Source organism: Amphiprion ocellaris, chromosome 18, assembly GCF_022539595.1.
Source record: "Amphiprion ocellaris isolate individual 3 ecotype Okinawa chromosome 18, ASM2253959v1, whole genome shotgun sequence".
NCBI lineage: Eukaryota > Metazoa > Chordata > Actinopteri > Pomacentridae > Amphiprion > Amphiprion ocellaris.
The window spans coordinates 5,754,680-5,782,394 of NC_072783.1; the positions used below are offsets into that span (position 1 = coordinate 5,754,680).

General features: G+C 36.4%; 1 protein-coding gene across 3 annotated transcripts in view; it reads right to left on the reverse strand.

The window, feature by feature from the left end:
• Positions 1–27,715, reverse strand: part of LOC111586477 (ankyrin-3-like) — a 230,685-nt gene that overhangs the window by 188,467 nt on the left and 14,503 nt on the right. The window contains exon 1 of one of the 3 annotated variants that reach the window (XM_055004243.1): positions 20,924–21,626. The exons of the other annotated variants lie outside the window; for them this stretch is intronic. Within the exon in view, the coding sequence (XP_054860218.1) occupies positions 20,924–20,989 (66 nt within the window). The 5' untranslated portion in view covers positions 20,990–21,626. Of the gene's footprint in view, positions 1–20,923; positions 21,627–27,715 lie in introns of those variants that run through there. 3 annotated transcript variants of the gene reach the window in all.

A 27,715-nucleotide genomic window follows, 5' to 3' on the forward strand; every position in this document is an offset into this window, starting at 1 on the left:
CAGCTTCCTAGTTTGGTGTCTTTGTGCTAAGCTAAGCTAAGCTAAGCTAGCCAGCTGGTTGCTTACAGGCCAAAGGTACATCTAGTAAATACTGACATAAACGAGGTAAATACTCATGCAATCTCTTATTTTGAGTTATATATTTTTATTTAATTCATATTAACTTGCAGAAATCTGTTCTCACTTTGACATGAAAGAGTCTTTATATGTAAATTCTTGTCAGAAAAGTCGAGTTAACTAGACCATGATTCAATGTTAAAAAGCAATTAAAGGTGAAAAGGTACAAAAGGGGTGCATATTTCTTATTGTATAACTGATATTTACAGAACATATTGGCTAAAAAAACAACTTTAATTTCCATGAACCAATTTTTTTTGTCTTATTCACTACGATAACTTTTCCCTGGAGAACCTGAAAATACCTTCAAATTGCAAAGCCAAGCGAATACATGTAATCCTGTACATAAACTGTAATCCTAAATCCCCCCGGTGTTCTCTCTGGAAGTAAAAACAAGCAGGAATCAGCTTCTTAGCAACCTCAGATCTAACAGAAAGAGGCGGTGGATGGATGAGGAGCTGGAAGTGAATAAATAAACATGACTGGAAGGAGAAGAGTCATTCAGAGGAAAGAAACAGAGATGGTGACAGTAAGACTGGACGGAGCCCAGTGACAGATATTACAGGAAGAGATGGATGTTTTCCCCTAAAACCATTACATCACCCTCTTCACGCTGCTATTGCCATGGCTACGGAGTCACATTAGGCTAATCATACAACCGTCTGACACCTTCATGTTGTCCTGATGCGAGATCCGTCCCTAAACTCCAGGGTTTGTCCATTTAAAGGTGCTCTACTTTCTGAATACAGGGATTTACTGCATATTTTAGCCCTAAATCCAGTATGAGACATTTCAGATAGAGTATTTAATTACACCTGAGTTGGTTTCCAGAAGCTCTGCTGCTTCATTTCAGGTACATGGTTTGGTCAGAGGCCAGCGAGGAAATATTGTACAGACTGTTCACCTGGTTCTGTAAACAGGTCGCCATCCAGTTTCTATCAAATCAGCAGGGAGAGTCACGAATCGCACAAAGAAAGAGTCCTTTTTAATCAATTACATCCCCATCTATGCACTAGAAACGGGGTAATGTTTTTATTAAAAGTTATTTTAAAAATAACTAAATGTATTTTTTTTTTCATACTTTGACGACCACATCTTGCTGTAACTTTTAGAGATGACACCACTGATGGATATTGACAACTGACTGTCATACGAATAACTTATCATGTTTTGATCACACTGAACACAAAAAACAAAGCCGACAGTCTCAGTCTCATAACTCCCCCTACAGGCCTGTCAGATGGACTCAACAAACCCTTCACCAACACCACAGCTCATGTTCAAATGTGTTTATTTCAAATTAGAGCTGTGACTAGTGGTTGTTTTCATTGTCAGTGAATCTGTAGACTGTTTACTGCATTAACAGATCTGGTGTTTGGTCTATAAAATAGCAGAAAATGGTGAACAATGTTCATCAGAGTTGTCTTGTTTTGTTCACAACCTAAACATAATCAGTTTACTGTCACAGAGGAGGAAAGAAACCACAAAATATCACATTTAAGAAGCTGCAATTGTGGAGTTTAGACTTTTCTTATTTTAAAAAAATCACTCAAACCAATTAATCAATTAGGAAACTTGCTGGCAAACAAGGTAAAAGTGGACAACTAATTGATTAATCTTGCACATTGATTTTTGTTTGGGATTTTGTTTCAGACTTAGTTATATCAAAGTGGATATTGTCAAAACAAATTTGCTCGTTTGAAATGGACTTGTTTAGGCTTGTTTGGTTGGAGGTATTACTTATTAATCAGTTTCAGTATATTTCAACACGACTTTCAGCTTTTAACTGTTTTGCTAACAGAGCTATCTAAACTTACAGCTAACTTGCTGCTAACCAAACAGTGAATTAGCATAGCTGTGTTTAAAAGGTGAGCTAGCAGATGCTGTTTAAAGTTGTAATAAACATTAACTCTTACACAACATGCCCAGTTTTCCTGTTAAAATATCAGAATAATTAATTTGTTGGTGTCAGTGCAGCTGGGACTTATTTTGCTAACCGTGCTAGGCTACGGCTATCACTAAGAGGTTAGCTGTGGCTAACACTATCTGGAGCAACATGACATCCTCTAAAATCAGACTGTCTGTTCTAACTGATGAATATGTCTCTCTAACAGAAATACAACCTGCACAAACTGAACAAGAAGCACAGCCATCTTCATAAATCAGGACATTAGATGCTTTCACAGTGGCTACGGCTATGCTAAGAGGTTAGCTGTGCCTCGAAACTGGCAGATATCGCTATCTAGAGCACAGTAGCATCTTTCCAAAATCAGATTAACTTTAATAAACTGTTCTGACAGACACATCTCTAGCAGAAATACAAGCTCCAAAAAAAAAAAACCAAGAGGCTCAACCATCAACACAAATTAAGATTTTAGCTGCTTTCACAGTGGCTAAGGCTAGCAGCTAGCGGCTAAGTTAGCAGTCAGCCACCGAAGCAGTGTCTGGGAAACAATAATAATGCTTTCACAGCTGGACTTTAGTAGGAAATTAAAGTGATAGAACAGAGAAAGATTAAGAAAACAGAGAAGAAGAACAGACGTAACTGCAGGAGACAAACTTTTATTGATCTCAATCAATCGATCGATCAGTAAACAGGAGAGCGTCCTAACGTCATCACTCCTATTTCTACTGTACATCATCAGTTACAGTAAACATTATTAATATAGTGACCTAGAATGAAATATAAATGAAAGGTTCTCTGCTATTACATGTTGTTCATGACATTTAATGTATATCAGTTCCAAATATTGGTTATCTGTCTTTCTCAATTACCAATAATCAGCATCAGTGTCCGTCCTGGAAAAACCGTATCGATTGATCCCTGCAGCCAACCGCTACTGGCAGTAAAACAACCGCAAACTGCACCAGTGACAGACACTTAATCAATAGTAATAAGATAATTGTTTGATGGAATGTTGGATAGTTTCATTTAAATGCATGAATTCGATGCAAAACACCCTGAAAGCACAAAATAAATACGCAAAGCTGCACAAACAAACGTAAAGAATGCTTCCACATGGCTAAAAAACAACTTATCAAAGCTTTTACTGCTTTTGTGTTAATGTCAAAAGTATTGCAGTTGTACCTTAATATAAAGGCAAAACTGGTTAAATTCAAATTAAAGCTATTTTCATCCTGATCTTTATTAAAAAATAATTAATTAATCGCCTATAATTATCAATATCTGTAAGCTGACATTTTCACCTGTAAATCCATACTATTAGTGAACAGTTTCAACTGTTAGTCATACTTGTAAGTAGCCGTTTTTCCACTATTACTCATCCATTTGAATCATTCATGTCCTCCTGCTGGCAGTCTATTAATACCTTTACCTTTCACTGACATAATATACACAGGTCCACTAATGTAAAAGCAAACGGATCTGCAGAAAAGCCAACAAAAAGCACACAAAGACGTGCGTTCAATCACAGCAGCCTTAAATCAAATAACAAATATCACTAGAACAATGAATCAGGTGACAGACTGTCTGGGACCAACTGATTTGCTTTGTGTCCTCATCCACAGTTTGGCTTTTAAAAACCTTTCTGCCAAACACACTGGAATCACTTCAACATTTGGAGGCACATTTAGTGAATAATTTATAGATAAAAGCTGTCATGCTCTGTGTGGCAGAAATATCTTTTTTCTGCTTCCTCATTAAAATGTCACAACCCCTGAGATTTATCTAGCGGCTGCTAACTTAGGGCTCCATTCAGTCCAGTTCAGAGGAGGTGAATGTGAGTGGAGCTGCTGTGTTGTAGGAACCGGACAGTGATCTATAGCTGACACTCGGCCAACGATTCTGCAAACCCTGGCTGCTTCTGAGACCCGCCGCTGCTTAGTCAGTCGCTCCTGCATTAAGCTAATTCACCAGCTATATGGTGTTTGTGCACATTTTACATTTCTCTACAGTCTCCGACAGAAAGTAATACTAGAGGAAGCATCCTCTCAGCAATAACCGTGTTCACCGCAGGGATTTATTACATTTATACCTGCTGCAGCGGCTCTGCGCGTCAAATAAAGATCAAAATTGAAGCTGTGTGTTTGGTTTTAATATGCTGGAAAGAGTCCTGGGAATAAGCTGTGAAAATAACTACTAGCTCAGTATGTTAACCACAGCACACAAACGTACTCAGACGAGAAATTTACATCGTAAGCTGATATAACTTAACCCCTTCGGGTCACAACTGAAACAACCAAACACCTAAGAATAAAAAAAACTGTACGTATACAGCATTTAAAGAAAGTATTAAGCCTCTTGGACGTTTTTCTCTTTTACTGCTTTTCAACATTGAATCATGGTCAATTTAATTTGGCTTTTTTTGACCAAAAAAATTACAAAAAAGACTCTCAAGTGAAAGTAAAAACAGATTTCTACAAAGTAATGCCAATTTAAGAAAAATCTAAAAGGTAAAGTGAAATAAAGATCATCTGAGGTCGGTGAATGTTTCTCAGTGACTGTAGGATAAAGACTCCTGGATCTGGAAGGTCCAGTCTCTGGTGGATCAGAACTCCTGGATAGAACTACACCATGAAGACTGAAGAACCAAGAAACTCTGAGAAAAGGATGTCGAATAGCAAAAGTCAGAGGATGAATACAAGAAAACATAGAGAACATATAAATATGGTGCATGTGTAAATTTGTCGAGAGCAGGTCGTCATAAAAAACGGAGTGACTGAGCAATAAAGAGACTAGTGAGGGAGGCCACCAAGACTCCTATGACTCCTCTGAAGGAGTTCCAGCTTCAGCAGCTGAGATGGGAGAGACTGTTCATCCAACTGTTGTCTGTTTTTCACCAGTCAAAGCTTTATGGAGAAAAAAAGAAAGACATTGTTGAGAAAAAAAATGAATCTGGACTGGAGTTCATGTGGAGACTCTGAAAACACCTGGAAGAAGGTTCTCTGGTCTGATGAGATCAAAATTGAGCTTTTTTTGTCCATCATACTAGATGCTATGTTGGACGCACACCAAACTCTGCACATCATCTCAAACACATTATCCCCATAACATTATGATGTCAAGCACGGTGGTGGCAGCATCATGATGTGAAGCATGTTGGTGGCAGCATCATGATGTGAATCACAGTGGTGGCAGCATCATGATGTGAAGCACCGTGGTGGCAGCATCATGATGTTACTCAGCAGTAGGTCCTGGAAGGCTTGTAAAGGCAGAGGGTAAATGAATGCAGCAAAGTCTAGAGAAATCCTGCAAGACAACCTGATGCAGTCTGAAGATATCTGAGACTTGGAGAAGATTTGTTTTGACCTGAAGCTCCACAGAAATGAACTTTTTATTGGTATTTGATTTAAAATATGGACTTTTGATTGTGGGAAAAATGATAATAGCAGACTTTCTAAAGCACTGGTTTTCCAGTAAATACAAAAAAACAACATAAGCTCAGAGTGAAAGTGACAAAGTCCTGTAGCTTCCAGAAATGATGAGTCATTACAAGCTAACAGGAGGAAGTGTGAGTTTTAGCCAGAAAGTCGGATGAGTCACCAAAACTGTTGTATAAACTCAACCTTATTATTATTATCATAACCAAATCTACAAAGGTCCTTTAACCCTGACGAAGCCACAACTCCAGCCAAAAACTAAAAACAGAATGAATACACAGACTTAGCTTCATCAAACAGAAATAAAATGACCAACAATCACCATTGTTTTCTCAACTTGTTTCGACTGCCAACACTGGCTATAAAAATCATTTAATGCAGCTTTAAAAAAATAAAACACAGGCAGATGCATGTTAATTAAAAATAGTGGCTCCATATACTACAGATCTTTTACTCTTTACATTTTTACAGCCTCTACAAACTGCAGTTTTCGCTCTACGCTGCACATGAGAGATGTTTCACCAAGCTAATGAAGAGGTCTTCATGTTGTCGATGTGAAGCATGGTGGTAGAGGCATCATGATGTGAAGCACGGTGGTGGCAGCATCATGATATGAAGCATGGTGGTGGCAGCATCATGATATGAAGCATGGTGGTGGCGACATCATGGGATGAAGCACGGTGGTGGCGGCATCATGATGTGAAGCACGGTGGTGGCGACATCATGGGATGAAGCACGGTGGTGGCGGCATCATGGGATGAAGCACGGTGGTGGCGGCATCATGGGATGAAGCACGGTGGTGGCAGCATCATGATGTGAAGCACGGTGGTGGCGACATCATGGGATGAAGCATGGTGGTGGCGGCATCATGATGTGAAGCACGGTGGTGGCGGCCTCATGGGATGAAGCATGGTGGTGGCATCATGATGTGAAGCACGGTGGTGGCAGCATCATGATGTGAAGCACGGTGGTGGCAGCATCATGATGTGAAGCATGGTGGTGGCGACATCATGGGATGAAGCATGGTGGTGGCATCATGATGTGAAGCACGGTGGTGGCAGCATCATGATATGAAGCATGGTGGTGGCGACATCATGGGATGAAGCACGGTGGTGGCGGCATCATGATGTGAAGCACGGTGGTGGCGACATCATGGGATGAAGCACGGTGGTGGCGGCATCATGATGTGAAGCACGGTGGTGGCGACATCATGGGATGAAGCACGGTGGTGGCGGCATCATGGGATGAAGCACGGTGGTGGCAGCATCATGATGTGAAGCACGGTGGTGGCAGCATCATGATGTGAAGCATGGTGGTGGCAGCATCATGATGTGAAGCATGGTGGTGGCAGCATCATGATGTGCAGCATGGTGGTGGCGACATCATGGGATGAAGCATGGTGGTGGCGGCATCATGGGATGAAGCACGGTGGTGGCGGCATCATGGGATGAAGCACGGTGGTGGCATCATGATGTGAAGCACGGTGGTGGCGGCATCATGGGATGAAGCACGGTGGTGGCGGCATCATGGGATGAAGCACGGTGGTGGCAGCATCATGATGTGAAGCATGGTGGTGGCAGCATCATGATGTGAAGCACGGTGGTGGCGACATCATGGGATGAAGCATGGTGGTGGCGGCATCATGGGATGAAGCACGGTGGTGGCGGCATCATGGGATGAAGCACGGTGGTGGCATCATGATGTGAAGCACGGTGGTGGCAGCATCATGATGTGAAGCACGGTGGTGGCGACATCATGGGATGAAGCACGGTGGTGGCATCATGATGTGAAGCACGGTGGTGGCAGCATCATGATGTGAAGCACGGTGGTGGCGGCATCATGGGATGAAGCACGGTGGTGGCAGCATCATGTGAAGCACGGTGGTGGCAGCATCATGTGAAGCACGGTGGTGGCAGCATCATGATGTGAAGCATGGTGGTGGCGACATCATGGGATGAAGCACGGTGGTGGCAGCATCATGTGAAGCATGGTGGTGGCAGCATCATGATGTGAAGCATGGTGGTGGCAGCATCATGGTGTGAAGCACGGTGGTGGCAGCATCATGATGTGAAGCATGGTGGTGGCAGCATCATGATGTGAAGCATGGTGGTGGCAGCATCATGGTGTGAAGCACGGTGGTGGCAGCATCATGATGTGAAGCACGGTGGTGGCAGCATCATGGTGTGAAGCATGGTGGTGGCAGCATCATGAATCACAGAATGAATACTCAGACTTAGGTTCAGTACTGTTTCTTCAGCTTGTTTCTGCTGCCAAAACTGTCTAAAAAAATCAGTTAATGCAGCTTTAAAAAAATAAAACATAGGCAGATGCATGTGTTTCAGCATGGACGCCAATAAATAAATGACTGCATATTGATTGTAAGGTCTCTATAATTACAAACTGATAGATATTCTTTACTGCTGAGGATTAGGAGCTGATTAAAGCCCAGATCTGATGGGAGAAGCTCTGCAGTCCTGGTTCCCAGTCAACTGCTGAATAAGGAAAACACAGCAACGTACATTTGGACTCGAGTCCCGGAGTCCAGGCCAATGATCTCACTTAGTTTCTCTGCGTTTGGCCTAATCTCTTCACTACCTCGTCCTGGTCTCTGTGTTTGTGTGCAGGAATAAAAACAGAGAGGTAGCAGCCACGCTAACAGCGCCGGGCCTCATCCTGTTCCCGTGAAGCCAGAACCAGAGCCAAGTGCAGCGTTCTGCTCCACGGCTGCCTCAGCAAAAACACAATATGTTGGCTCTGGAGGCCACGCCGGCAGGAACTCTCACCCCAAACAGCACCGGCCGCTTCATTATACCGCGAGCAGCAATTGTTGGCTGGAATAATATGTGCACGGACAATAAACGGGGGTGATGAATCGCTGTGTCATGGAATAGCGCTGAGAGTCTCACAGCTACTGAGAACCTTCCACATCATTCTACTGCTCATAAAATTATGGATTTTACATATTTAGCTTCTTCCAGTTATCTTTTAATCACTTTTTATCTGTGCTTGTCTTCTGTTAAGTGAAAATTCAAGGTTGATTCAGCAGCTGAACTAGAATACAGAGAACCTGAATAAGACTCTCGACCTTTAATGCGTTATTCAGCTGCTTTTATCTTTAAACAGGTAACACTGAGATCATCTTCTGAAAATGTGACCGATATTTACACTTACTGGCTATTTTTTTACCGTCTCACTATTAAAACCTTCTTTTCAGAGGCTGGAAGCCGAATATAAAGACGCTTTCAGTGCACAAGTTATTTATTTTCTCATATAACAGTAGTAAAATCAAAGGTTTAACATTTATTAGAGCCAAAGTCACAAAGAATCATCAAATCTTCAACTTTCCGACGGTCCTTGACCCAATCATCTGTGGTTCCTTAAGGAAAGTGAACCAAATTGGACTTTAAAATTGTGGTTTTTAAGTAAAAATGACTTCATTCTACATATCTCATTTAAAAATTCACCAAATATAAACAGTTTGCATCAGACTACAACTAAGAAATCAGCCAACAACAAAAATTCTAAAACTCTTCTGTTGAACTGTAGGCAGTGTTTACACAGATGAAAATGTAGAGAGCAAAATAAAACATTGTTGAGGAATAAGATAACTGCAGCAAGGTTAAAAAATGATATACAGAGGAGAAAGTAATAAATAGTTGGTTTCTATTTTGTAGTGAAAACCAGTATGAGTAATAACTGGGCAATGAAAAATCTTCCTAGTGGATCAATTTGTCTCATTGAGAAACTATTTTAAAGGTTCAATATCTCCCGAAATTTAACTGATACAGTCATGAAATTTGGTAAAGACACAGACAGAATAGTTCAGGGCAGATTTAAATATCTGACTGGATCCTGCATGAGTCAAAAATATAATTATTGGCTCTTAAAAATGGGAAAAAGTGAAAAATTTTTAATCAAGGATGGCATCATGGCCCCATAAGGTCCTGTAAGTGTTTATAAATGGATGGATCCATGTTTCCTCTTACATATATTAACTGGCAATATTATTACAGGTTTTGTTCCAAGTTTATTATTGCAATTTGGGTCACAAAACTAAGTTCTGCTAAATATTTTTGGTTGAATTATGAGGATTTAATGTTTTCAGACCATACATTTTTGGTATTTTCATCCATCTTAAGTGAAAGGCCATTTTAAAGGTTCAATAACTCCAGAAATTTAAATCCCCCAGTCATGAAATTTGGTGAGAACACAGAATCTTTTCCAGTAGATCCAATTGATTAAATGGCCCTAGTACAGACTAACTTTAAGGTACTGGTCCTTGACAATGGGCAAAGTTGCAAAATCTGGTGGTATCATGGCCCCAAAAAGTTCCTGTATATGGATGGATCCATGTTTCTATTAAAATACAGTCTTTTGTCGACATTTCACCAAATGTTGAGGCTCTAACATCAGTAGAATCTGATGTATGGAAAGTTTGACAAGACAAATTTCCAATTTTTTGCTAATTTGACATGATAAAATGGTGTTGCCTCAATATTTTAGATTTCGTACAGAGTTTATTGTTGTTATTTGGGTCACAAAACTAAATTCTGTGAAATATTTTGACTGAGTTATGAGAAATGTATGTTTTCAGACCATAAATGTAGGAATCTTCATCCATCTTATCTTGGAAGCCATATAAAGAGTTTAAAATCTCCAGAAATTTAACTCCCACAGCTGTGAAATTTGGTGTCGACACAAACAGAATAGTTTCCAGTAGATGCAAATGATTGAATGTCTCCAGTATAGACTAAATTTCTGACTACTAGTCCTTGAAAAATGGAAGAATTGTTAAATTTTCATTCAAGGATGACATTGGCACCACAGAAACTTCCTGTCAGTGTGGATATATATATATATATATATATATATATATATATATATATATATATATATATATATATATATATATATATATATATATATATATATATATATATATAAATAAAAATGGATGTTTTCATATTTCTTATTAAAAATACAGTCTTTGGTCGACATTTCTCTAATTTTTGAGGTTCTAACATCAGTAGAATCGGATGTCTGGTAAGTTTGACCAGACAAGGTTCCAGGTTTTTGCTATTTTGACAAAATGGTGCGTGGAATTTTGCACTTTTCTCCATTTTCAAGGGCCAGTAATTAAAAATGTGGCCTTTGTTGGAAGAATGCTGTTGTTTAAATCTGCTGGAAACTATTCTCTCTGTGTCCTCACCAAGCTTCATGACTGTAGGAGTTACATGTTTGGAGATATTGAAGCCTAAAAATGGCTCCCTAGATTAAAATGGTTATTTGCGAGTTAAAATACAAGGACTCCCAGATCTCAAAGCATGAAATTCTCAAAATTCTGTGTAGTTTTGGGTCCCTAATAACAAATTAGCAAACCCAAGCCCTGTTTTCCTCCCAGTGGTAACATCCTGCCAGGGTGTGACCGCTGTATAACGTTGCTGTCTTTCTGAGGATGCCAGCAGAATTTCAGAATGAACATCTAGTCAGTTAAGGTTTCACTCTCCAGCCAACACTTCCTGCCTTCACTTCAGAGAGGAGTCCGACTACAACCTGGCAGAACCCTATGAATGGCTCGTAACGGCGTCTGAGGACCGATCAGGTGTCTCTGGCAGCGTCGACGGTGAACGGTGGAGGATGGAGGCCAGATCCGAGCCTCTGAAACGCTGTGCAGCAGGAATTCCAGCTGGGATTCCAGCCCGGTGTAGAGTAACCGTCTGACTCCACCCAAAGCCCAACTCAGAGTGGACATGTTATCTGGAACCATTACAGTGGATGAAACTTCATATGATTCAATAAACTAAATAAACTAATTTGGTTTATGTTCTTTCTGCTGCTTCAGGACTTTATGTTTATGATACATACAATATGCAGGTTTTCTTATATTCTCTATTTACTTCACGTCTCTGCAGGTTTCAACATTAACGAAGACACGTGACAAATTGTTGGAATAGCAGGAAAATGTGACACCGATCTGATGCAATTAGATCTGAAACCAGCTGACATGTTGATGGTAATGCTGGTAATGTTGATGGTAATGATGATGGTAATGTTGGTAATGTTGAAGGTAATGGTGGTAATGTTGAAGGTAATGGTGGTAATGTTGAAGGTAATGTTGGTAATGTTGATAATGTTGAAGGTAATGATGATGGTAATGTTGAGGGTAATGTTGGTAATGTTGATGGTAATGCTGATGGTAATGTTGAAGGTAATGTTGGTAATGTTGATAATGTTGAAGGTAATGATGATGGTAATGTTGATGGTAATGTTGATGGTAATGCTGATGGTAATGTTGTTGGTAATGTTGTTGGTAATGTTGTTGGTAATGTTGATGGTAATGTTGGTAATGTTGATGGTAATGTTGTTGGTAATGTTGATGGTAATGTTGTTGGTAATGTTGTTGGTAATGTTGGTAATGTTGACAGAAGACAGAATAGTTTCCAGAACATCTAAATGACTGATTCTATCCAGCAGAGGCCAATATTTTAGTTATTGGTCTTTGAAAATGGGGGAAAAGTGCAAAATTTTCAATTGAGGAATGGAGCCACAGGAAGTTCCTGTAAATGTAAATACAGTATATGGATGGATCTATGTTTTTGATTTTTTTTATGAATAATAATTCATTGTCTTACAGCATTTGACCATGAAAAGACACTTTTTTTTACTGTACACGGTTATTTTATCAATATTTTCCACTATGTGAAATAAACAAATATCAATGCTTGCAATAAATATAATATTTAAAAATTAGCCGTTAATAAAATTATGGCCAAACAGAAGAAGGGAATAAAGTCTAATTCCAGCTGAAACTATGTGTTTAGTTCCTGTTTTCTGCTGAAGTGAATTTAGTATAATTCAGCTGAAACTGTTTTTAGTTGCTGTTTTCTGTTGAAGTGAATTTAGTATAATTCCAGCTGAAACTGTGTGTTTAGTTCCTGTTTTTCTGCTGAATCTTCCACTTGATGCTGAGCTCCTGGACGGTATTGACGCTGAGAGGCTGTGGGCAGCGGAGACTGAACGTGGGCAGTCCGCTTACATAACCAACGGTCCACTTCTTCACTAAAACAGCTCAAAACCAGCGATACGTCGGCGCATATATGAGCCTCCAACAGATGGACACTTCATCTGAGCTCAGCTTCATTATTAGAAACCAGAGAGATGCTGAATGGTTCCATTAGATCACGTTAGTCAGAGTTGGGCTCCTAAAGGAAGGTTTAATGCAGTTTTTTTTTGACAGATCCGCTCTAAGGCTCAAAATACTCAGATACTGTAAAGTTTAGAAAATGTGAAATAATTAGATTTTTAGTTCGACTCAGGTTTTACACACTTTTAAACATTTTTTTAAGTTTTAAAACAATTCGCTGTTATTTTACAGATTAGAGAATATGTATTAATTTACACGTTAAGCCTAAAAATAGGCCAAAAGTTGTGCCTGATGTTCACATCTAAAATCTGTATTTTCACGAGAAATACTTTGTTTTGTTTAGTTTTTAAAATAATATTATTCTTTTTCTGATTTTGTTATTCAAAGGAAAATTTATCAAAATTAGGAACTGAGAAAAAGTTAATATTCAATTGAACTGTTGGGTTTTTTTTTGTTTTGTTTTTTTTTTTACATTTTAGCCTGTTTTGGTAAATTTCTGACAACATTTTATAAAATACTTTTACATTAAAAATATCTAATTACTGTTCAATATTTTCCATGATTAGAAAGGGAAAAATTATCAATGCTTGTCATAAAAATAAAAATAAAATAACAATCATTATTTAAATTATTCTATTGTTTATAATGTTATTCATAAATTTTAAATTTTTTTCTGAGTTTGGTTTTAAAAAAATACTTAGTTTTTAAAGAAAATCTAAATAATTATTAGCATCATTGTACAGCTGAACGTTGTGAAATATCCAATTACTGTTCAACATTTTCCACTGTTTGAAATAAAAAATCTTTTATTTCATATTTAAATCAGTAAAATATCTAATTCTTTTACATATATTTTCTGTTATTTGAGGGGAAAAAGTATATTAAGGAAAAAATAGTAAATAGTTTTTTAAATTCTTATTTTACAAATTTTCTCTGTTTTGTTGAAATACAGACATTTTATAGTCAGAGAAAAATTATCTACCTACAAGAAAATTTAGAATTATTTTACAAATATTTTGTTATTTGAAAAAAAAGTATATTAAGAATAAAAATAGTATTTTTTTAAATTCTCCTTTTACAAATTTTCTGTTTTGTTAAATTACAGATATTTTATAAAGTCAGAGAAAAAATATCTGCTTAGCAAAATATGTAATAATTTCACTTTTTTGTAGTTTGAAAAAAAGAAGCACATTACAGATAAAAAAAATTGTAAACCTTTTTAAAAAAAGATTTTACATATTTTGGCTGTTGAGTGAAACTGCAGATAAAAACTAGTAAATAGAAAATAGTAGAAAATCATTTTAATGTATATGTTGACTGCAAAAATAGACCAAAACTGTAAATAACGTCCACATTTTTACTAATATTAATTCAATCATTTACAATATACAACCATTAAATATATTTTTAAATGTATATATATTACTTTACAGATATTTTTTGTTATTTTTCCCGTTTTTTTTAATGTTATTTAAAAGGATTTGTTGCCGAGTTTTCTCTCAGGTCTAACTCTTCCTGTTTCCTCCTTGGTTACAGTCGGACTGGTTTAGGATTTCAAAGTGGAAACGTAAAAGGATGCTGAGGCTGGGTCTATTTCCTGGAGCTGGGTTTGATTTCACCTCCAGTTCAGCGGGTTCATTCGGGGATAACGCCACCGAGGGAGCAGCTTCATGATCGAAACGGTCGCCATGGTTACGTCCATTAACACACCTGCTGCCTCTTCCTCCTCCTCCTCCTGCCTCTGCCTCCATCTCTAAAAACTGAACCACTGGAGTGTGATTACAGCTGGAGAAGACAGACTAAAGAGAGGAACACATCGTCATCTCTACCGCTAAGAACTGAACTGCTGGAGTGTAATTAAAGGATGACGGAGGAACACGTCTCCGTCTCTACATGATCGACCAACAAACTGTTTATTTCCACACATTTCCTCTTTGCTCTGTGGAAACACTTCCTGCAGTTCATCCAAATATTCACAGAATTTCCACCACGTGTCTGTTGTTCAGAACTGAGTCAGTTGTGACTCTCAGTAGCTCTGAAGAGCACAGAATCTTTAATTGTTTTACAGAATCTGGTTTGAGCAAACACTTCACTTTGGAAAATAGTCAGTTTGATAAAATATCACAATTTAAACAATTAAAAATGAGACAACTCTTCGTGTTTTTACCGTTTCTGCGTCTGAAAAATGGTGCAATTTTGGATCTTTCTAAAAAATATAAGAAGCCTTTGAACACTACTGGTGGGTTTTAGGGGTTTAACAGGAAACAGGAAGTTGAATTAAAGTGAAATTCTCCTTTAACAGTTGCTCAGCTGAAACAACAGTTTGTTTGTCGACTCGTGGACTTTATCTGAGGTCTTTACACTAAACTCTATCGGTGTTTCTGTCAGTGAACGTCTCTCTGCTCATAGAATTACCACCTGAATCCTCCCACATCAGATGATGAATCTTCTGTTACTCATCCTGCTGTTGATCACATCAGTGTTGCTGTTTTCTACTGAGAGGATTCAACGATTAACTCATCAAAGCTTCGACGTCCTATTCTCCTGTTTCTATGTTATTCTCTGCTCTCCTGAGTTAAAAAATCCTCTAATGAAACACCGAAAGTCTGGCAGGTCTAGAAAACTGTGTTAAATAACAGCGGAATACGGAAACAGTCAAAATGCTAATAAATAAATAAATAAATGACAAAAATCATCTGGAAAATAAAGATTGTTTAGCTGATCAGAATACAGTAAAATAGATTTTTGATGTGCAAAAATATTTATTTTTCCACAGTGTACACTGTCAAAAATGACAGCTTTATTCAGTGTAAAATGGAATATTTTTTAAGTTATTTTACAGAATTTATCTGTCTTAAAAATGATTAATTTACATTAAAATAGTTTTAAAAAATAAAACTAAAAAATGTCATCAGCAAAAATCTTTTTTTGTTTTGTTTTGTTTTTACAAATGACAACATTTGACTGTAAGTTACAGTTTTTTTCTTACTAAAATCAACAAAATACATAATTGTTTCACAAATATTTGCTGAGAAAATCAAAGAAAATAAGTATTAATTTATATTTTGAGTCTAAATAATGTCTACACCAAAATTTTATATATTTTTTACATATAGTAATGACATATTTTACAATCTTTAACAGTAGAAAATGTCACTATTTTTACTGCATTCAAATTATAAAATACATAATTATGGTATAGATATATGCTGCTAAATGAAACAAAAATACATTATGCTGTGAATTTTTTTTTTTTTTTTTTTACAAAATTTCCCTGTTTTGATAAATTACAGATAATATCTATTAAAATTATAAAATATTAATAATTTACATGGTACCCCTAAAAAAACAGCACAAAACTGTAATAAACTTTGTATATTGACAAACGCAGATTTCTTCTTTTACAATATTTATTTTTTTAAAAATCAACATTTAATTTAGTAAACTACATAATTATTTCACAGGTTTCTGCTGTTTGAAAGAAAAAATATGGACATCAAGGACTAAAAAATATTTTTTGAAAATTTATTCAAATATTATTTTACTGATTTTTATAAATCAGTAAAAAAATTACTTTACATATTTTTTTTACAGTTTTTTGAATGTTACAGTGTTCTACTGATGTGTTTTTACAGATTTGTTTGTACAGTGTATTTATCCCGCCCTGTCATCCTCCCTGTTTCATTTCCTCCTCTTCACTCTCTGCCTACCACCTCTTTCTCTGCCTTCTTCCCTATAATAGAGCCTTTTCTCCTCTTAACTTGTCATCTTTTTGGTTGCTTTTCCTTCACATTACTTCCTGTCTTGTCTCCACATCGTCACGGCGACACAGCGATCATCTCTCATCAGCTCATCTTCCAGCTCCTCTCTCCTCTCTGACTCTCCTGGTTTCACTTCCTCATCTCTTCCTCCTCTACTTTTATTCTGGAAACACAAAACGAGTCATTAATCTAGAGAGGATGCAGTAAATCATGTTTCCAGTTGGAGAACAGAAACACCTGTTAGAGCGAACAGAGCCGACGGAGGTTTACGAGCTCTGGGAAGCGATTAGGAAGAGCTGACTAAACATGAGGCTGGATCTTATAGAATCATGGTGCTGAGGCAGCTTCTTCTCTCTGCAACCAACACTAAAAAAAACTTGGTCTGGACTCGACTCCAGAGCTGCAACCATTAATCAACTAGATGTCAAATACTAAATTAATCACTGACTAACTAGAGTAATAATTTAGAAGTAAAAATGTCTACATTCTCTGATTCCAGCTTCTTAAATGTGAACATTTAATAGAAAACTGATTTTTTTAAGGGGGGTTGTGGACAAAAAAAAAGACATTTCAGGATGTCATCATGAACTGAGTCGGCATTTCTCATAATTTTCTGACATTTTATCAGTAGAACAACTACGATTATTCCAGAAAATAATCAACAGATTCATCAGCAATGAAATAAAACCATCAGCTGCAGCACTTAGACCCAAAACTGCATTAAACACTAGACTGTAAGGCTCATTCTGAATCACGGTTACGTCTCCTTCGGTAAATAGTTCTGGATTAAGTTCAATATTTAACCACTTCTGAGGCCAAATGTTGCAGCAACATCAATAAATTTTTGATTACTGGTTAATGAACCGAACCACTTTCATTCAGTTTTCATGTAGAAACTCTAACAGCGACGGCTTCTGCGTTTATAAAACCCTGTATTGATCATTGTGTTGTGAAATTGGCAGAAAGCACTGAGTTGGCAGGTTATTAGCTCTGACTAACTGCAGACAGATGGAAGTTTGTTGAGTCTACACTTGTTGATTGGATGGACAAAATAACAGAAACACCAGTCAGTGTGAAGTGGTTCACTTCAACAGTCTCCAGAATAACCGTTAAAGTAAATCAACACTTCAACCCTTATGAAGGCACAACTTCTTCCAGGACTGTTTTGGTTTTTTGCTGTCAACCAAATAAAAACTACAACCTGGTGGTTACAGTGGATAGTTTGTCACACTCAGATCTGGAATATTTCATTAAAAAAAGATGCTTTCAGACACAACCAGAGTCCAAAATGAAGGAACTCCTAATTAACTCCTCAGTCGCAGTTTAAGGGGTCATAGAAAAGTAAAATGATCGAAGCTAGTTATAAGGCAGTCCACGGAACAAACAAACAATTCATTGACTGATTATTAAATACCGATTAAATTGCATCAACTTATTGTTAAGCAAAGCTCAGAGAGACTATTTTTCCTTTTTCAAGAACCTTTAGTTGATTGAAATGATGAGAAGAAACCCAGAGAGCTTTAGGACTTGGTATTGTTAGCCATTGGTTAGCATGTAAGTGGTTAGCTTGCTAGCTACAGTAGATCACTATGACACCTTTAGACTTATGTCTCTGCAAAGCTCCTGTTGGGACCTGATTCAGATGTCATCATCACAGATTAGCCCTGTATGTTAAAATAACGACCATCTCCACCTTCCAGTCAGCCAGAAAGCCCATTATCACCCACTGATCATGAATAAACAGAAAGTAACCCCAATGACATTGGTGATCTCCTGCAGTTGGGTGGATAAATGCATGTAAAACCTCCTGTGGAGTCGTCAAACTGGTTTGTAGAGCTTTGTAGCATGTTGAAACCGTTGCAATGGATGCATTTTACCAAAACTAACCTCCATTTCTGCACCAAACCAGGTAGTTTTGGTGCGAAAAATTAATCAAACATACTGAAAATGTAAATAAGCACTGAGAAACAGCAGGTGAAAGCAAAAATGAGACTCATGTGATGATAATTACAGCACGAGATGGAAATCGCATTCCTGCATGAAAGTCCACTTCCTTAAAACAACCCTCCAGCATTATGAAAACATGTCAAGCATCATCTGAGATCTCCTCAGTCTTAAATAAAATGAGACAAAACAGTGAAACTTCAACTTACATTGCATTTTTGGGGCAGAGGAAGAATCACAGAGAGACAAATCACTGCAAGTAGGTGTAGGTGGAAAGGAACGATTGTGTTGCTAAGTCCAAAAACCATTACGTAGACACTGAAATGTGCCACATTTCAGGATATTTACACCAAATGTAGAATTCTGCCTTGACAATCAAATGCTAGAGGGTAAATTCCCATTACAGAACCATGTAAATGTTCAAAAAAACAACAAACATGCTCCTGATGCACCTCGTCTAGATGCAGATAGCGACTTTTCTACTGCAGAATCTGCTGTTTGTTCTGTGGATGGTAGCCGTAGAACAAACTCTTATTATCAGAGGCCGCAAAAACATGCAAAACACTGATTTCACTGCTGATTTCCTGACAGTTACTGCTCATACATGTTGCACACGTGTAACCACACCACAAACATACACAGAAAAGAAGTTTAGAGGCGTTTTGTGACTTGTTATGCTAGCATGTTAGCAGCTAGCTCACCTTCTACGAGAAGTCGCCATGTTGTTTAGACCAGTGGTTCCCAACCTGGGGTCTGCGCCCCCCTAGGGGGGGCGCCAGAGATCTGAGGGGGGGCGCGAAGCTTTGTCTGCTCTGAGGCTGTGATGTTATAAAAAATAGATTTTTACATTCTGGATAAAATCAGAGTAACAGACTCGCTGTGTCATCACAAGTCTACCTATAAAACATTTTAAAAACACATTTATTTGGTCTTTCGTCAGGTTGGTTCCTAGTTCATCCTGATTCATTAGTTTGTGTGCAGTTAGAAAATTACTGACGGAAACGGTGAAGATTCATCAGTACCTAAAAACTCCGGCTATACTTCGAGAGTTACCTTAAATTTGGTTTTATTAAAGGACGAGACAGAATTACGTTATTTGTAGTGAAATGCTCGCAAATGACAGCATGAAGCGAATTATGGCGACGTCAGGAAACAAAACACAGTTCGGTAAAGTCGGAAAGATATTCACAAATTCGGACTTCCGGCATCAATAACTCATTAAATATACGTTGTCTAAACTTAAACGATGCCTCTTTTCCATCGTTGAAAGGTAGACAGTGTACTACAAGCCCAGTTTAATCAAAAGTATCTGTCTTTCAAGCTGCAGGAATAACATTGGTGTCTATGAGCAGCCGGCTGTGTGACGAGTGAACAGGGATCATCTGCAAAATGCAAAACCGCTGCAAACAGCGAAGAGACACAAATATTCAACAAATTTACTGCAGCCAGCAACTGACTCCTGCTGATCATACTACAACTCTTGGTTTGATATTAAATATTTTTTTTTGTAATTTTAGGGAAATTTCTATTAGTAATACAATTCAATAACTTCCCCCTTATGTTTTGTAGTGTACTTATGTGGTGGTGGTGGTGGGTGGGTGGGGTTTAGCTTATAGGAGGGGCTCCAAGCCACACAGGTTGGGAACCACTGGTTTAGACGATTCTATTGAAGCAAAGTTTGCATTAGGCTACGTTATGTGTAGGAAACGTAAAATAAAATGATTTTAATGTGAACAATAATAGCTAGATTGTGTAGAAAGACATGTTTTCTCGTCGGTTTGTGCTGTTTTTGCACTAAAGGCCAAATATTAGAGCTCAAATGATACCTTCTACAACATAATCCTTTTACAAAGACCTAATATTTCATTCCAAAATCCGGCAAATGTTCCTAAACTGTAGCCACTTATCCAGATTCTCCTTTTTGATGGGTTTTTGTGGCACAAACAAAGGCTGCGCACCAACACACACACAATAACTCCACCCACTCAGCCAGACAGCAGCAACTAGTACAATTAGAAACCCACCGTCTCTGATCAGCAAAAGAAAAACGCTCATTTTAATCACTGAACGGCTTTTCTTCTGCATCACAACACACTAAGTCTGGTTGTCGAGCATCGCTGAGGCTTTTCTCACGTCTCTTCCTCCATGTTTTTGACCTCCCTGTTCCCTTTTCACCTCCTGTCCTACTTTTCTTCCATTATCTCACCTCCATTCTCCATCATCCCTCAGCTTTTGTCTCAGTATATCAGGAGGTTAACAGGTGTTTAAAGCCTGCAGCTACACTCAGAATCACAATTCCAAGAAGCAAAACACGTAATTAGCTCTCAATTCAAAGTATTTCCTGCATTTGTGATAATTAAATGCAAAAATACACATGAATCCCAGATGATTACAGATGTTTTTCCTCTGTGTGAGTTATTAAAATGCACACAATCAGCACTAAAAATTTTAAAAATCTGAATAAACAATAAAGATAATGCCCTGTCATCTACAAAAGAGCCGCCTTCCACCAATAAAACCTAAAATACACACAAAAATGCTTGATTTTCCTGTAACTTTTGCTTTAAATATATTGTTAAAGCCCCCCCAGCCCCAGCTTGTTGTCTCTCTGTTTTACCTTCTTGCCTTTCTTCTTGCGGTGAGCCGACTTGCCCCCAGATTTCTCTTTGGCCTCCTCGCTCATGGCAGCAGCTGAGAGTCCATAAAACAGCTGTCCAGAAAGGAGGGTTTGTGTTCTTTCTTTCTTTCTTTCTTTCAATCCAGCATGGATGAGCGCAGATAAAGAAGCAGAAGCAGGAGCAGCAGAGTGTCGGCGGCCGCTCTGGCAGCGACCAACCCTCAGCTGATCACACCCACTTCCACTCACAAACACAGCGAGTGGGGAGTGGAGCCAGCAGGGCAGCAGTCATGGACACAAGCTTTATTCCTCTCTCGGCTTTTTATCACACACTTCTTTTCCTGCTTTCTACCTGTCCGTGTTGTGTTTTTCTTTTCTTTTCCCGCCTACATGCTCCACCAGTGAGAGCCGAGCAGCAACAAGCAGCAGCAGGAGTATTAATAGAAATCAATAGCAGCTTTCCGAAGCTTTCTCAGTCATATCAGCTTCTATTCAACAAGTTCACATGTTCACAATGTGGAGTTACAGCGAAATAAAATCGTTCACTCACTCCTGCTGGTTTCCACATTCAAGCTGGAGTTGTTTCTTATTTTGTCCATGTGGGCAGTCAGCATGAGAGGAGGAATATTAATAATATTAATAATAATATTGTGTTAATTCAACTACAGGAGAGAATTAATGTTCCCTGTAGTTAGATGGAACCAATGTGTGCTTTAATCAGATTAGGAATCAAACCATTCTACCTTTTATTCTATCTATCTATCTATCTATCTATCTATCTATCTATCTATCTATCTATCTATCTATCTATCTATCCATCCTCCATCCATCCATCCATCTATCTATCTATCCTGCTCTGAACACTTGACTAGCATGAAAATAAGTCATTAGTTCATCAGCCAGTCAGGAATAAATACATAATAATTAATTAAGAATTAATAAACACATTCCTCTGGTCTGAGCTCATCCTGTGAATGTTAGCGCTGGTTGGAAGCTTGGAAGTCATTAACAACCACAGAAGTCTTTGTCATGGTGCCCACTGCTACCTAAATCCCCACAATGTTCCCTACAGTATTAAACAGTAAGAGGCTCTATCTGGTGGTACAACCAGGTACTACAGCTGATCTACAACACATTTACTGCCTGATCAGTGGGGATGGATGGATGGATGGATGGATGGATGGATGGATGGATGTATGGATGGATGGATGGATGGATGGATGGATGGATGGATGGATAGATAGATAGATAGATAGATAGATAGATAGATAGATAGATAGATAGATAGATAGATAGATAGATAGATAGAACCAAGACTTTGGCACCAAGTCGATGCCAAAACTCTTAAAATCCAACTGTAGTTGTTCTTCTATAATACTGTGGACGACATCGAAAATATTGCACAATAACAACTGAAGACACACAACGATCCAACATCATGCATCTCCAACATCAACGAGTGGAATGAAAGACACAAATTTGGAACCATTTTTCTTCACCAACAATGAATATCGATCCACTGTAGCAGCTTATGTCACCTGACAGCTCCTCTAACAGCAGAAATCAACTACTGGACCACGCTGACACGGTCTCTGTGAAAACCTGCCTATAAAGCCGGTGGGCATTAAGCATCACAGGAGACTTTGTCATGGTGGACCTTCACTAGCTAAACTCCCACAATGCTCTCTGTTACCACAGAACTTCCAACAGTTAAAATGATCACCTTCTTGGGTCTCTACAGTATTTACACAGTAAGAGGCTCCATCTGGTGGAACAACTAGATACTACAGCTGATAGACAAACTTAATTTATCTTTAATCTGTTCAATTAAAACAGCACTATACTGTATTTTTTTATTTAATGTTTATTTATTAATTTTACTTGCATTTATTTATTTGCATTTATTCATTTTATTTATTTTTTGTATTTATTCATTTTAGTTCTATATTTTACTCACATTAAAAGGTGACTTTCATGTTTTATTTCTTCATTTTATTTGTATTTAGATTTATTTGTATTTATTCATTTTCTTTGTATATATTTATTAGTATTTATCAATTTATATGAATTTATTTATTTTTATTATAACTTTTATTCGTATCCATTTTTTAAAATTATCTGTATTTATTTAATTTTTAGTTATTCATTTTATTTGCATTTATTTTAATTTATTCATTTTATTTTTATGTCTTATTTTTCTGCATTTATTCATTTTATTTATATATTTTACTCACACTAAAAGATAATTTTTATGTTTTATTTCTTCATTTTATTTGTTTTTATTTATGTATTTAATATTTATTTTTTATTTTATTTTTTCACAGGAAAAGATGACTTTTATGTTTCAAGTGCATGTTTTTAACCAGTCCAGACGTACACAGAGGCAACACAAACGCTCACCTTAAGACGACAACTCAACACTGTGCTTGAATATATTAGATGTAGCTGCAGTTAAATGACTGTTCAGCAGCACAGGACAGAGACGGCAGTCCGGATGGATTATTATTGGTTTAAATCAATCACCACCACCCTTCCTCGGCCTTATCAATAATGAACAAAGCCAGTGGAGCCCCCTGGTGGTGGATCGCTGTGGCTCGCTGCCCTTTGAGTGTTTTGTTGGTGGATTAAAGCGTTGTGAGTCCGTTTGGCCCAGAACAATTAGAACTGTAATAAGGACTGCATTCAGGGCCTTTTTATTACTGATGCTCTCTGCGGCGCTGCTCTGTCCTTCTTTTTCTAAAGTTCTTGAACTCAACATGCAGTAAAAGGTGTTTAAACGAACAGAAATGAGGGATAAAGTTTGTATTTAATATAAATCTGCTACAGTGGAAGTGAATCCGTGTGACTCTTTGTTTAGAAGTTTTATTAAATCACTTCCTGTTTGAACTGAAGAACCCGCAGCGACATCTGGTGGCAACAACCAGCTACTACAACAACCAGCTAGAATGCTTCATAAAACTCAAAAAGCACAATGATAAGCATGTTCTGACTAAATACTGCAGCTACACAGGATTTACTGTCACTGTGTGCTGCTTTTACTGCAGATAATATAAAAGAAACCAATCTGACAGCTTCACGTGCAAAAATAAACTGACTTGTAATGATAATAATCATTTTCCTAATGATTTAATCTTCATATCAAATATCTCACTAGAGCTCTTTCATCACAACCCAGTATTTATTTCAGTCTTTCAGCTCTTTTTATCATACATACTGACTATTTAGAGCTCCTCTCCTAAAGCTGATGTTTCATCTGAACCCAAAGATTCAGCACTGGGTTAGAAAAAAAAGTTATCATTCAAAAATAAATGAGTAAACATCACCAAAATTACCCCCTTTATTAAACCTAGAAGCCAAAAAATGAAAAAGATCATCATTTACAACTTTTAAACAGTCCTTGAACTTCTCATGTGTGAGTTTTTGGTTTCATCAGAAAAAATAACCAAAACTAAGCATAAAATCAGAATATTTCATCAAAATCACTTTATTCTGCATGTCTTGTTTAAAATTGTGTCAAAAATAAACCATGGGAACTAAATAAAACTGCAATAAATAAAACATCTGATGCCTGTAGAGCCAAAATTCTGTTTATCATGTTCTTATTGGAATTTAAATAATCAGATATTTATGATTAGTTGAGGGTTTGTTAAACAGCACAGAGGACCTTTCTGGGTTCTTTCTCCTTCTATTCATGGTTCTGCTGTTTAGACTAAAGAAGTTTAAATTCACACATTCCAGCCTCTAAATTGTGAATATTTTTTATTTTTTATCCTCTTCTGTTGTGGATCAGTGAAGATATTTGGATAACAGTGATTCACATTTTTCACAACTTTGTGACATTTTAGAGACGAAACAATGAACGGAATGATAAAAAACACTAAATAATCACTAGTTTGCAGCTCAAACTGTCAACACCAACTGTACAATCTTCTACTAACATCCAGTCTGTGCTTTTATCAGGATGAGGAATCAAACCAATATATCTCTGGTTTTTACTTTAAATTGATCTGTTTATTTATTTACTGGTTTATTGAATTGTTTCCTCAGTTGTTTATTTAATTTATTTAACTGAATGAATTTATTAATTTATTGATTTTATTTTTTTATTTATTCACTTTTGTATTATTTGTTTTATTTATTCATTTTTTGTATTTATTTGTATTTAATCATGTTATTTGTATTTATTTAGTAGCATTTATTATTTCATATTTATTTATTTGTATTTATTTATTTTATTTAGAACTTTTATTTGTATCTATTTTATTTTTAGTTATTTTTATTTATTTATAACTTTACTTGTATTTTTATTTGTATTTATTTGCACTTAATCATTTTATTTGAATTTTTTATTTGTACTTTTTCATTTTATTTGTATTTATTTATTTACATATATTTATTAGTATTTATTTATTTTATATTTATTTATAACTTTTATTTGGATCTATTTATTTGATTTGTATTTATTTGCATTTATTTATTTATTTAATGTTTATTTGTTCATCGTATTTGCATTTAATTATTTATATTTTTTATTTTTATTTAATCATGTATAAAATTGTCAACATATACTGTACAATCTCTACTAACATCCATGTTTTCTTTTTCTCCTTCTAGTTTTCTGAAGCTTCTCCTCGTTTCTGAGCCTGAATTAAACCTTAATAATAAAGTTCCTCCAAACAGACGGATGCTGCATCCAGAGGAAACCCGACACTTTTACAGCCGATATTCTCTTTCATCGGGACGTTAAAGACGTCCTGGAACAGCCAGAGGTTTTAGAAGTGAGCAGTAAGAGCTGAAGAATAAGAGCTGGTGGTGGAGAAGGTCATTAATGGACCAAAGCATCAGGTCAGTAGGAAATAATCCAGGAGTTCCTCAATGATTAGGAAAACACCAGATATTATGATGTTTTATCTCATATCATGGAAACAAACAATTTCAGAACATCTGTAATACAAAACAAAATAATTGTCTGATTGGATGTAATCAGCTGTGGAATTTTCAGAGCGATTATCTATTAATTAAAAGTTCTGACCCTTTCTTCTTTTCTTCTTGGATTAAAAATAGTGTGATATGTTCTGTTTTTCTCCAAATCGTTTAAATACGTTACAGCAAAATGACATCCACTCCTTCTACCTCAATGAAAAACACACAAACTGAATATGCAAACGATCATTTTTAAGATTTAAAAAATGCAATTAATAGATAAAAGACGCCTCTGATTTCACTGCAAACTCCATTTTTAGTTCACACTGTGTGAAATAATAATAATAATAATAATAATAATAATAATAATAATAATAATAATAATAATAATAATAATAATAATAATAATAATTTTATTAATATTGTTAATATGATTATTATTATTAATAATAATGATGATAATAATAATACTGACAATAATAATATATTAATAATTTTGTAAATTAAATGATTTATAATGAATATTATTATTATAAATATTTAAATGTATATTAAATTGTGCTCATTATTATTAACAATACAAAAAATTAATAATAGTAATCACAATCAATAATGAAATTATTATTATTATTATTATTAGTAGTAGTAGTATCATTATTATTATTATTATTATTAATAAATCATTATTAATATTAATCATTTAATAAATGATTTTCTTTGAAGCCCACTGGGTAGAAATCCCTCCAGCAGCTCAGCACTGTATCGATCCTCCAAAACTACATGTTGGGTTTTTAAAGCTGTTAACCTGAGATCTAATGGAACCTTCAGGGGTTTGAAACGAGGAAACGATCACCTCAGATGAACTTTCTGTGGAGGAGGAAACATTCCTCTGAGTCCTGAGCAGCTTAGAATAACATCCATCCCATAATAACCTGAGCCAAGTCCACAGGTTTATCAGGTTTGTCTGACTGATAATAAATAAAGAGAGAAGTGATGATCTGTGATCTCCTGACGTGGTTCATGTTGGAACTAAACTGGAGGTGGATCTGCTGGGCTTGTTGCTGCCTGTCTGAGGGGAGATCATCACAACCAGACGCTTTATTAAACTCTGGAGAAAACACTCTTCATGGCGTTGGTTCTCACTCATCCTAGACGCTGTTTTAGTGATAAAGATCACAGAGAGCAGCTTAAAGCAACAAACTGGAAAAACCTGAAAACATCTGCTGCAGATGTGTATTTACTGTCTACATTCAAGTGAACTGTTTTAGATATTTAATATACGACAAAAATCACATAAAAAATGAAAATCTGGCAGCAAAGGAACCAGAAAACGATGCAGTAAAAACTAACTATGGAATACTAAAACATTCAAAAACTATAAAATACAGTAAAAATAATGTCAAATATGTGCTAAATAATAATGTCTAAGATGATTTAAATAGAGGAAAACTGTAATTTTACAGTTATGAATTTATTATTTGTTAAAAAAAGAAGAAGAAAACGATTGTTGATGTGACTTTATGGACAGTTATGGCCCATTTTTTGGTTTTGTTTTGTTTTGTTGATAAACTATTGCTGTGATAATCTTTTAGTCATTATTATTCGTAGATTAATGTTTAAGCAGAGCTTTTTCTTTTTTGCTATTTTACACAGTGTTAAATAACCTACATGGAAAAAGTCCTATAAAAAAAATTCGAATCTTGCAGCAAAGATACCAGAAAAATTTTACAGCTACAAATTTACCATTTGTAAAAAAACAAGATAAAAACAATTGTTGACGTTGATATTATTAGACAGTTTTGGCCAACATCACTCAATGTGTAAATTATGTTTTATGTGTGATTTTAAAACAAATTATCCGTAATTTTA